General features: G+C 35.6%; 1 protein-coding gene across 5 annotated transcripts in view; it reads right to left on the bottom strand.

Moving 5' to 3' along the window:
* Positions 1 to 13,094, bottom strand: part of VPS13A (vacuolar protein sorting 13 homolog A) — a 249,091-nt gene that overhangs the window by 194,768 nt on the left and 41,229 nt on the right. For all 5 annotated transcript variants that reach the window (XR_010123324.1, XM_054500058.2, XM_054500059.2 and 2 more), the window contains exons 11-17: positions 9,811 to 9,938; positions 9,509 to 9,615; positions 8,542 to 8,713; positions 3,906 to 3,968; positions 3,297 to 3,429; positions 2,427 to 2,521; positions 1,653 to 1,795 (exon numbers count right to left, since the gene is read on the bottom strand). Coding sequence is in view for 4 of the 5 variants with exons in the window: in XM_054500058.2 (XP_054356033.1) it covers positions 1,653 to 1,795; positions 2,427 to 2,521; positions 3,297 to 3,429; positions 3,906 to 3,968; positions 8,542 to 8,713; positions 9,509 to 9,615; positions 9,811 to 9,938 (841 nt within the window). In the remaining variant the exon portion in view is untranslated. The remainder of the gene's footprint in view (positions 1 to 1,652; positions 1,796 to 2,426; positions 2,522 to 3,296; positions 3,430 to 3,905; positions 3,969 to 8,541; positions 8,714 to 9,508; positions 9,616 to 9,810; positions 9,939 to 13,094) is intronic.

Here is a 13,094-nt window from a genome sequence, read left to right as displayed (position 1 = left end):
GAAGAAGATATGAAGAAATTGGAAACGTCATACACTGTTCATGGAAATGTAAAATGGTGAGGCTGCTTTGGGAAACAGTCTGGTAGTTCCTCAAAAGGTTAAATAGTATTAGCATATGAGACAGCAATTCCACCCCAGGTGTATACCCAAGAAAATTAAAACCCACCTCCAAACAAAATATTACTCATGAATACTCATAGCTGCAATACTCAGAATAGCCAAAAAGAAGGAACAACCTAAATATCCTCAACAGTTAAATGGATAAACAAAATGTGATGTGTCCATAATAGAGATTACTAGGCAATAAAAAGGAATGTACAACAGGATGAACCTTGAAAACATCATGCTAAGTGAAAAATGCCAAACAGAAAAGACCAGATATTGTATGACTACATTCATATGAACTGTCCAAAATGGACAAATCCTTTCAAATAGAAAGTAAATTAGTTGTTGCCAGGGGCTGGGTAAGCGGGCACTTGGGAGTGACTGCTAATGGTTACAGGGTTTCTTTGGGAGTTGTTAACATATTCTCGAATGAGCCAGGCTCACACCTGTAATTCCAGCACTTCGGGAGGCCGAGGCTGGCGAACTGCTTTGAGCCAACAAGCTCCAGACCAGCCTGGGCAACATGGTGAAACCCCATCTCTACAAAAATTCCAAAAATTAGCAAGGTGTTGGTGGCTTGCACCTGTAGTCACGGCTACTCAGGAGGCTGAAGCTGGAGGTTAGCCTGAGCCCAGGAAGCAGAGACTGCAGTGAGCCAAGATCCTGCCACCATACTCCAGCCTGGGCAAGAGAGTGAAACCCTGTCTCAAAAAAAATAAAGAAAATAAAATAAAGAAAAGTTCTAGAATTAGATAGTAGTTGATAAGGTTTGGCTCTGTGTCCCGACCCAAATCTCATTTTGAATTGTACTCCCATAATTCCCATGTGTTGTGGGAGGGACCTGGTGGGAGATAATTTGAATCACGGGGGTGGCTTCCCCATACTGTTCTCATGGTAGTGAATAAGTCTCATGAGATCTGATGGTTTTAGCAGGGGTTTCCGCTTTTGTATCTTCCTCATTTTCTCTTGCTGCCACCAGGGAAGAGGTGCCTTTAGCCTCCCCCGACGATTCTGAGGCCTCCCCAGCCATGTGGAGCTGTTGGTCCAATTAAACCTCTTTTTCTTCCCAGTCTTGGGTAAGTCTTCATTAACAGCATGAAAATGGACTAATACAGTGGTGGCGGTTGTACAACTTCGTAAATATACCAATGTGAAATTACTATATAATATAGTTGTGAAAAATCAATGAATTCCACACTTTAAATGAATTATAGGATATGTGTATTACATCTCAAAGCTATTTTTAAAAAAATAAAACTAAACACTCTCAGATAAAAACCACATTGTTAATGCTGTTTCTTTTTGTGTAGTGTAGTTGCTGATCATTTTTGTATTATTCTTTAAGGCCCTATGTTTCACTGGAATGTGGTTTTCTACTGAACATGTATTATTTTAACAATTAAAAAAAAACCCTAAGTTTCCTGAAACCACAAAAGGATATATGAAACTATAGTGCTCTTTACAAAAGACTAGGAATGTGACCTAATGTCTAAAGAACACAGTGAAGTTTTTTCATATATGATAAAAGAAGATAAATTAATACTTACTTTATTGCTTGTGCTCCTGGTCTTTGCACAATTAAGGTGCTAAATTCTTCTATTACAATATCTACCAGCTCAGGTTTTTGATGATTTTCTCTTAGAACAATAGACATACTTTTCAAGTGGACAAAAAACTTCAAGGCTTCAAACTAAGGTATATTCAGAAGAATAAAATGAAAACATATATATATATATAAGCATAACAATCTTATTCTTATAGTACATTCATTTCAAAAACACCAAATATTTTAAGGACATTTTATTTCTTGAAGAATCATCACATTGACACCAAAAAAAGAGACAATATTTATCCCTACCTTAGAAATTAAAATAAATGCAATTACAGACCCAGAAAAAAGATCACAGAACAAGTCAGTAACATATATTTTTGAAAGGCTTAAAAATGGACATATGTAACATTAAATTCCAAAGCATAAGGTCAGGAGCAGTGGTTCACACCTATAATCCCAGCACTTTGGGAAGTCGAGGCAGGCGGATTGCTTGAGCTCAGAAGTTCAAAACCAGCCTGAGCAACATGGCAAAACCCCATCTCTATCAAAAAAAAAAAAAAAAAACACAAAAATTAGCCAGCATGAGGGCACATGCCTGTGGCTCCAGCTATTTGAGAGGCTGAGGTGGGAGGATTGCTTGAGGCCAGGTTAAGGCTGGCAGCAGAGATCACACCACTGCAGTCCAGCCTGGGAAACAGAGTGAGACCCTGTCTCTAAATAAATAAATAAATAAATAACTTCTAAGGTATAAGGCAAGAAAACATCTTACTGTTTTTAGTATAGTTGGATCAACTGCTGTTTCGCTATAGCCAATTGCTTCATAGAGTAAAGCTTTTTCTTCAGGTGTCAACATTTCTTCAAGAACTACAAATCAGAAAGAAGTGCTTTAGGTTCTTAAACAAAAACAATAAAATTAACACAATGTATCTGCCTTTAGTAAACAGAATGTGAAATTTACTTTCTTGAACGCTCTTAAGAAATTATAAACACTGAATGTTTGAATGGGGCTGGCAATTTTACAAGTAATTATCCAAACTATAAATTGCTAAATATATAAGTTTAGCAACATTAATTTATATTTGCATTAAGCAAGAGCTCAAAAACGGCTAACTATATTAGACAATAGCACTGTGCTAATCAACACATTTAGTATAAAAAGTAGGTAGTATTAATATTGTAATTTCCTCCCATGTTATAGATGATAAAACTGAGGTTTAGTGCACTTAAATAACTTGCCAGAGACACACTGCTAATAAGTGATAGATCTAAAACATATACCTAAGTCTCTAAACCTCCAAAGCTATACTCTTAAGCTGTTGGCTAAAAATCAAAAATCTTTCCAAGAAACAACTTCAATAAAAATTTACAGTGGAGAACACTTTGGAATTTTTATTTATTTATTACTGTGCTATATGCATTCACTAAATCTCTGGGCATAAAGCTCTTTTGTAAGCACTAGTATGATTTTTTAAATTATTTTTCATTTTTAAACTAACACACATTTTCAATGTTTTAATAGTTTTATTTGTAATAACTTTATATATAATTACATAAATATACTTCAATGTCTATTTACGCAAAAAATGGCAAAACTCTGACACCCAGTGATTAACTATGCTCTAAAATGAAATGGACATACTTTCAGGTTGAACATCTGGTTGCTGTTCATTAGTATTTTGTTCTGACCAAGACCATAGCCAGCTAAACCACCCTTTATTATCCTCTGGATCTTTTACTCCTTCTTTGTAAATTTTGTATCCAGCTTTCTTTACCTAAAATGAATAAATTTTCAAATAAATGACACATTATCCTTTATTTAGCAACTGAAACAAATATAAGCAAGACATTTTGAGAACTTATCCTCTTGAGTAAAATGAATGTAAACAATATACACATTAATAACAGAACACAGTAACTGCAACATTAGTCAAACATAAGAATTTAGGAGTACCACATAGTTTTTCCACCATCTTCTAAGAAATGATGATTGAAAAAAAATAAATTGGCTTTTACCTTCATAACTGAATATTTGAAAAGCCCAAATATTTAGAAAGATTTTTTCCCATAGAAATCTGTCTGATTTAAATGGATGTGCCAAAAAATATTAAATAATTTTCTTATAATACTAAAAAGCAAATTGAACCATTTTTTGGAAACAATATGTTACAGTATAAGATTAATAATATCACATCTGTCATATCTATATGGAATTCAGAATTATTTTTACTAATTGAAAAGCCAAGATTACCTCAACTTCTGCCTTCTGTCTAGCTATAGTTATATTAAAGACATCCAAAGTTTTTTCCAACTCCTGAAAAAATAAACAAAAATGTGTTAACTTTACAAAAATAACTTTACATAAATAACTTAAGCACATAATCTATCAAACGGCTGCACTAAAGAAAAGATATAATAGGAAGCAAACAACAGAACATTCATCAATATAATACATACGTTAAATTCTGGGAAGCAATGCTTGAACATATTTCAGCATGGAAATTAGTACATTAGAGAGTAATTTTTTGAAAAATGAAATCATACACATTATGCATAAAAGAGTTCCAAACTCTTCAAGTTATAAACACATATTAAAATATGTACATGCATTGTTTAAAATGATTTTATTTGGGTTTAAACTACAGATAAGGGTAAGCATATTGGTTACATTTTCAACTAAAAATATAATTAAAAGGCCAAACACAGTGGCTCATGCCTGTAACCCCAACATTCTGGGAGGCTGAGGCAGGCGAATCACTTGAACTCAGGAGTTCCAGACCAGCCTGGGCAACATGGCAAAACCTCTACAAAACATACACAAATTAGCTAGGCATGGTGGCACATGCCTGTAGTCCCAGCTACTTAGGAGGCTGAGATGAGAGGATAGCTTAAGTCTGAGGGGTCATGGTGCCACTGCACTCCAACCTGGGTGACAAAGCGAGACCCTGTCTCAAAAAATATATATACATAGATATACAATCATAAATCCTTCATATTATGTGTACAGCCTGTATGTTATCATTAAGATACAGGCATACCTCAGAGATACTGCAGATTCAGTTCCAGATCACCACAGTATGGCAAGAGTCAGACAAATGTTTTGGTTTTCCGGTGCATATAAAAGTTATGTTCATACTACATTATAGTCTATTAAGGGTGCAATGGCATTGTCTTAAAAAAAAAAACATAAATACCTTAATTTTAAAATACCTCATTGCTAAAAAATGCTAACAATCATCTGAGTCATCAATGAGTTGTAATATTTTGCTGGTGGAGGATCTTGCCTCGATGTTGATAGCTGCTGTCTCATCAGGGTGGTGATTGCTGAAGGTTGGGGTGGCTATTGCAATTTCTTAACTGAAGTTTGCCACATCAATTGACTCTTCTTTTCACAAATGATTTATCTGTAGCGTACAATGCTGTTTGATAGCATTTTACTTACAGTATTTCCTTCAAAATTGAAGTCAATCCTCTCAAACAGCACGCTGCTTTATCAACTAATTTTATGTAAATTTCTAATTGTCATTTCAACAATGTTCTCATCTTCACCAGGAGTATATTTCATCTCAAGAAACCACTTTCTTTGCTCTTCTATAAGAAGCAGCTCCTCATTGGTTAAAGTTTTATCATGAGATTGTAGCAATTTAGTTACATGTTCAGACTCCATTTCTAGTTCTCTTGGTATTTCCACTACATCTGCAGTGACTTTCTCCACTGAAATCTTGAACCTCTCAAGGTCTTCCATGAGGGTTGGAATCAACTTCCAAACACCTGTCAATGTTCATATTTTGACCTCAACCCATGATTCACAAATATTCTTAATGGCATATAGAATGGCAAATCCTTTCCAGAGGGTTTTCAATTTACTTTGCCCAGATCCATCAGAGGAATAACTACCTATTTCATAAGGCAGCTATCATCTTACAAAATGTACTTCTTAAATAATAAGACTTGAAAGTTAAAATTACTCTTCAATCCATGGGTGGCAGAATAGATGTGGTGTTAGCAGGCATGAAAACAACATTCATCTCCTTGTATATCTCTATCAGAGCTTTTGGTGACTAGGTGCATTGTCTATTAGCAGTAATATTTTGAAAAAAATCTTTTTTATTGAGCAGTAGGTCTGAGCTTGGGTTTAAAATGTTGTAAACAGATACGTTGTCATCCAGGCTTTGCTGTTCCATGTATAGAGCATAGCCAGAGCAGAGTTAGCATATTCTTAAGGGCCCTAAGAGTTTCAGAATGGCAAAGAATCACTGGCTTCAACCTGAAATCACTAGCTACATCAGCACCTAGCAAAAGAGTCAGTCTGTCCTTTGAAGCTTTGAGGCCAGATATTAACTTTTTCACTCTAGCTAGGAGAGTTCAGATGGCATCCTCTCCCAGTAAAAGGCTGTTTCATCTACACTGAAAATCTGTTTAGTATAGCCACCTTCATCAATGATCTTAGCTAGATCTTCAGGATCACTTGCTGCAGCCTCTCCATCAGCACTTTCTTCTTCGCCTTACACTTTTATGTTATAGAGACAGCTTCTTCCCTTAAACTTCAAGAACCAATCTCTGCTACCTTCAAACTTTTCTTCTGCAGCTTCCTCACCTCTCTCCGTCTTTATAGTATTGAAGAGAATATGTTTAGGGCCTTGCACTGGATAAGGCTTAGAGGAATGCTGCAGCTGATTTCATCTATCTAGACCACTGGAACATTCTCCACATCAGTAATCAGGCTGTTTTACTTTCTTATCATTCATGTGTTCCCTGGAATAGCACTTTCAATTTCCTTCAGGACTGAGCTAACCACTGGGCACAAGCAGCCTAGCTTTTGGCCTATCTCTGCTTTCAACATGCCTTCCTCACTAAGCTTAATCATTTCCAACTTTCAATTTAAAGTGAGAGACGTATGATTCTTCCTTATATTTGAACACTTAGAGGCCTTTGTAGGGTTATTAATCAGCCTAATTTCAATATTTTATCTCATGGAATAAGGAGGCCCAAGGAGAGGGAGTCAGGAAAACAGCCAGTCAGCAGAACAGTCAGAATACGCACAACATTTATTAAGTTTGCTGTGTTAGAATAAAAACTTCAGCCGAAGTATATTTAAAAGATTTAATTAAGCAATGAACAATTTGCAAATCGGGCAGCCTCCAGAGCCAGAAGAGGCTCAGAGACTCTGGTGTAGCCATACGGTGGAAGATTTATGGACAGAAAAAGGAAAGTGACATAGAGAAAATGGAAGTGAGGTACAGAAACAGCTGGTTTGGTTATAGCTTAGTGTTCACCTTATTTGAACACGGTTTGAACAACTGGCCACATGTGATTGGCCAAAACTTGGTGATTGGCACAAGAGTAGACTAGAGTCTGTTTACACTTCCATTTAAGCTATAGTTCATGGCGTACAGAGAAACCTTTTGGCCAAACTTAAAATATATAAGGAGGCAGCTTTAGTCTAAACTTAACAGCTGTCTTATACAGATGCAGTTTGTGGCACCCCAAAACAGTTACAACAGTAACAGCAAAGATCACTGATCATAGATCATCATAACAGATATAATAACAATGAAACAGTTTGAAATATTGTGGGAATTACCAAAATGTGACACATAGACATGAATAAATGCTATTGGAAAAATGGTGCCAACAGATTTGCTAGACACAGGGTTGCCACAAACCTTCAATTTGTAAAAAACACAATGTCTGCAAAGCACAATAAAGCGAAGTATGCCTGTATTTCAAGTAGACCCAGATACACTTAAAACTTGTTTTTAATACTTAACACTTTTCATAGTTGTCATAGCTATTGAAATAAGCTGAGATTAGCTAAATCTTTCATCATAGCTATCTTGACATACCCATAATTACTTTTGAGAATTTCATGCTCAAACTATTTTTCCCCCAAGAGAAGTAACTACAACCTATTATTATTTCAGAATAACTTATTCAGGGTTCTCCTATCCAGACTTGGAGGACTCAGGTTACGATTCAAGACTAAGAAAATCTGAACCCATCCCCCAAAGACTCTAAGCCCAGGCATTCCTAACAGCCCTAGGTCTTCAGAAAGTCTCCCACATTGAAAATAAAAGTAAAAGTCAATCTAATCTATGAATCAGAAATTCATTCTGGATTCAGAATGTTTACATTAACTTCAAGAGACTAACTCCCCTTAATCTCTCTAAGCTATAGTTCATCGATTTGTAAAAGAGTCCCTCTTGAAATATGTCATAATGCTAAAAGACAAGATTAATACAAAAATAATATCTCAAGATAGATAATTAAATGTAAAATTACTGGTAGAGACTAGAGATACCACAAAAATTAAGAGAAAAAGGGCTGTGTATAAGCAGAAAATTCAGAGACGTTCATGCAAGCACTAAGACTTAAGTAGAACTTCAGGGATGAGTAGAATTGAGTAGGTAGATAAAGGCAGGTAGCATTTATGAGCATAGGCGTGGCTATAAGAATGAGCATTAAATATACAGAGTACAGGAAACATTAAATTAGTGCATGCTCAGATTGTAACATAGGGAAAATGTAGTGGTGACACATAAAAGGCTTTGAAACCAACACAGAGAAGTTGGAATCAATGTAGCAAACACTATTTAGACTTTTGAGGTTAAAAATGACATCATCAACAGAGGTTTCAAGTTACTATTTGCATGAACCCAAATTCCTTCAGATTGAGAATAATCTCGAATTTCAAAAGCTCACTGGAGAATTTCAACAAATCTTGTATTATTCAGCTGAAGTTAAGAACAGAACTACAAAAAAGTCTAAGTAAAAGAGATGAAAAGGTCAATAAAAATTGGAATGAAAGGTAGGGAGTATCAGTCACTGAAGACCAATAAGGAGCTGTGTAGTATAAAACACTCAATAATTTCTTTTTAAATGCTAACCTCCAAAGACACGAGAAGTTCACCAGGTGGCTTCTTACTTGTTAACTTTTTTTTATACAGTTCTTTATATTGCTTCACTTTTTGCCTATGTTTTCTAATATGCTTCCATGACCACATCCATAACCTGGGGCAAACATTTACTTCAAGAACACCATGTATAGCATAAGCCCACCTAGTTAAAAAAAGAAAAACATTTAACACCCTCAAATCAACAGTATGAAACATTACTGACATTGCTTCTAACTAACAACATACATAACTATAATACAAAGATTAGGAAAATGATATATTATCTGAGTACTTCCTTTTTACCCAACTCCATTTGCATTAATAATCCATTCAACATTAATCTTTCCTCTTTCTTAAGTGAAAATAAGCAAAATCATTCCATTTTGTTAAATATAGTTCTACACAAGAACTGTTAAGGCACTAATTGGCAAATAACATTTAGTCATCTGAATAATAACTGAAAAAGTCAACTGAAAGAGTAATCGTAACTTCTAGAAACTAGGGAATAGCTTAAAAACTGGAATAACAAGACTTTTGACTTTTAAAATGGGATTATCCCGCATAGACTCCGTAACATTTTTAGGTTTTAAAATACAGGTTTAATAATATTGGTTCAGTGTATCTGATAGGGAAGTTGAGGTGGGGGTTGGGGAGAGACAATGCAAGAAAACAAAACAGGATTTGTTTTTGTAATAATTCGAAATATACTGACCCGTCTATAGTAAATGAAAACTATGGTATTCGAGCATCTCAAGTTGTAAACTGTGTTAGGAAGAATCCCTTAAATCAGTTTCATTAACTCAATAAGCTAAAGCAGCTACATACATTTCTAGCTATAAATCAATTATGGTTTGTATCAGACCTTAAAAATGGTATATCTTAAAGATTATTCTTGAAGTCGAGAAATTTTTTATGTTGTATTTTTAAAATCTAAAAAAAAAAAATTCAAGGCATTTACCATTCTCTGGCGTGGTGGTGAAGAGGCACGTCAGGTTTGAACTTCCTATATGGCAGATTTTGTGCCATCATATCAACTGATTCAAGAAGCTCCATAATACTGAAATACTAAAGAATGGAAAATGAAAGCTCTTAAATGTATCACTTTTTTTTGTTCAATTGCTGAAGATAAAAGTTACATTACTGACTCTTTAGGGAAATGTTACCATATAACATCATGAATTTTAGTGAAACATTTAAAATCTTAGTTTTGCTTTTATCAAACAATAATTCACAATTGAAAATTATATTAAAGAAAATCACCTGTGGTTTATTAAATTCAATTGCTATGTTATGTAACTCAACATCCAAGTTTATTTTGGGGGCAGAAAAGTCAAAATCAGATCGGCGATTCATCACAAGTTTGGCATTAGCAGATATGGGACGAAATACTGAAAAATAATACAAATGGAAAAAAATAAAACTGAGTTATATTTCCAAAGTCTCAAGGCAATAAAGTGATGAAGCTGAAAACACCGATTTCCACTTATTTTATACCCTTTCTACAGTTCCCAGATGTTCACACTGCCATGGTTCAGTCAGATGAACTACTCCTTAATTAGTGGAGAAGATTCTTTATCTTTTTCCTACTTACAATTCACTGTCTTCCATAAATACAACAAAGGCAAATTGAACTTCCCCTCAAAACACCAATATGATACTTAAAAGCAGAAACATTTTAAGAAAAAAAACTCAGAAAAATAGTTTTAATACAAGTACACAGTTTTATAGAATGAATGAACATTAGAAATGCTAAGAGGATTAATACTGGTTTCCATTATATAATTATAATTTCTGAATTTCTGATCAATTTCTCTAGATCCATCTGTGTTCTTCCTTTTAATTGGTAAAAGGAGAGAGATGAAGAGTGAAAGTTTGCTCAGGATTACCTGCTTGGCTCAACCCATAATCTAAGATAAATTCCTCTCAACTCTTCGTGTTTGGTGCCAAAAAGAATAAGAACCATTCAGAGGAAGACCAGTAATAGCAGAATCTAGACAAAGATCCATCATTAAATTATAAGCTAATCTGTATATAAAGATGATATATTCCTTTTATTTTAATCATCGATATGGACAATCATTTAATTTCTTAAACATTAAACATTCAAGAATATGTTCATTTGAATATAAATAAATGCTTAAAGATCTTGTTCTTTCTTCTGTATTTCTTCTTACATTGAAAAAAAAAGCAGAAGAAATAAATAAATTTAGTGGCTGGTGACAGAAGCTACCCTGGACCTACAATTCATTGATCCTCCAAGCTTTCTCTGCCCTTCACCTCTGCTTCACAACCTCAGTCCATCCCCACCTTACTGAAGTTCCATCATCAGTTATTTTAATCATTCCTTTGCATAGACTCCTTAACTTCTCACTTCGTCAGTGTGGAGTAACCCACGTAACTCCACAGTGCCCCTAAGGAGCTGAACACAGTTGGGGGTAAAAACATACTGCTGGGTCTCACTTTAATGTCATAAATCTCAAGTGCATCCTTAATGCTGCTGAGCAATCACACAACAGTCCTTCAGTCCAGGAATCATCCAAATCCATGCTACAGCCTATTTTTGTATAGCCAGTGAGCCAAAAATGATTCATACACTTTTAGAGTTGTTTAAAAGAAACAAAGAGGAATGGGTCAGGAACTGTATATGGCCTGCAAAATGTAAAATATTTAACTCACTACATGTCCCTTTCCAAAAAAAAAAACAAAGGCAATGTTCTCAAAGTATGAGAACCTTATTGAACCCTATTCCATCTGAGTGGTTCTCAAACTTTAGTATTCATTTGAATCACCTAGAGAGATTATTAAAACATCAAACTGTAGAATGGGAGAAAATATCTGCAAACTATCCATCAATCATACAGGGGACTAATATCCAGAGTTTACAAGAAACTCAAACAGCAACAACAAAAAACTCAACTCCATTAAAAAGTGGGCAAAGAGTTGGGCGCAGTGGCTCACGCCTGTAATCCCAGCACTTTGGGAGGCCGAGGCGGGCGGATCATGAGGTCAGAAGATTGAGACCATCCTGGCTAACACAGTGAAACCCCATCTGTATTTAAAGTACAAAAAATTAGCCAGGTGTGGTGGCGGGCGCCTGTAGTCCCAGCTACTCGGGAGTCTGAGGCAGGACAATGGCATGAATCCGGCAGGCAGAGCTTACAGTGAGCCAAGATTGCGCCACTGCACTCCAGCCCGGGCGACAGAGCAAGACTCTGTCTCAAAAACAAAACAAAAAAAAGTGGGCAAAGGACATAAATATTTTTCAAAAGAAGATATGCAAATGGCCAACATGCATATGAAAAACTGCTCAACATCACTCATCATCCGAGAAATGAAAATTAAAACCACAATGTCTTTTTTATTAAAAAGACAAAAAATGACAGATGTTGGTAAGGATGTAGAGAAAAGGGATTACTGTTGGTGGGAATGTAAATCAGTACAACCTCTGTGGAAAACAGTATGGATATTTCACAAAGAACTAAAAACAGAACTACTATTCAATCTAGCAATTCCACTACTGGGTATCTACCCGAAAGAAAAGAAACCATTCTATCCAAAAAAAAAAAAGTGCTTGTATGTTCACCACAGCACTATTCACAATAGCAAAGATATGGTGTCAACCAAAGTGTCCATCAACAGGTAACCGGACAAAGAAAATGTGGTACATGAACATCATGGAATACTTTTCAGCCAAAAAAAGAAGAAAATCACATTTTTTGCAGCAACATGGATGGAACTGGGGGCCATTATCTTAAGTGAAACAATGCAGAAACAGAACAACAAATACTGCGTGTTCTCACTTGTAAGTGGGAGCTAAATAATGTGTATATAGGGACATAGAGCATGGAATGACAGTCACTGGAGACTCAGAAAGGTAGAGAAATGGGAGAGGGGTGGATGATAAGAAATTACTCAATGGGTACAATGTACATTATTCAGGTGATGGATACACTGAAAGCCTAGACTTCACTACTATGCAATATATCCATGTAAAGATTGTACTCCACAATTTTATACAAATAAAAAATTAAATACAAAAACATCAAATGCTGAGCTTCACCTCCAGAGGTTCTGATTCAGGAGGTCTGGGAAAGGCCCTAGAAATCTGCATTTCTAAATGATGTTGCTAGTTTGAACCATACTTTGAGAATACTGCCCTAGTCATTTCACTCTCTCACTCCCCTAGCATTCCTATTTCATACCCTCTTTTCCCTCCAAAAACCTTCAACACCTCATGTAATGGTTAATATTGACTGTCAACTCAATTGTATTGAAAGATGCAACTTCTGTTCCTGGGTGTGTCTGATGGTGTTGCCATTAACATTTGAGTCAGTGGACTGGGAAGGGCAGACCCAACCTCAATCTGGGTGGGCACAATCTAATCAGCTGCCAGCGCGGCCAGAATAAAAGCAGGCAGAACATGGAAAGACTAGAGTGGCTTAGCCTCCGAGCCTACATCTTTCTCCTGTGCTAGATGCTTCCTGCCCTCAAACATTCAAATTCTTCTTCTCAAACTCCAAATTCTTCAGCTTTGGGACTCAGAC

The sequence above is a fragment of the Pongo pygmaeus genome, chromosome 13 (assembly GCF_028885625.2).
Source record: "Pongo pygmaeus isolate AG05252 chromosome 13, NHGRI_mPonPyg2-v2.0_pri, whole genome shotgun sequence".
In the NCBI taxonomy this organism is placed as follows: domain Eukaryota; kingdom Metazoa; phylum Chordata; class Mammalia; order Primates; family Hominidae; genus Pongo; species Pongo pygmaeus.
The sequence above is the reverse complement of the archived record's forward strand: the minus strand, read 5'-3'. Positions and strand labels throughout refer to the sequence as shown.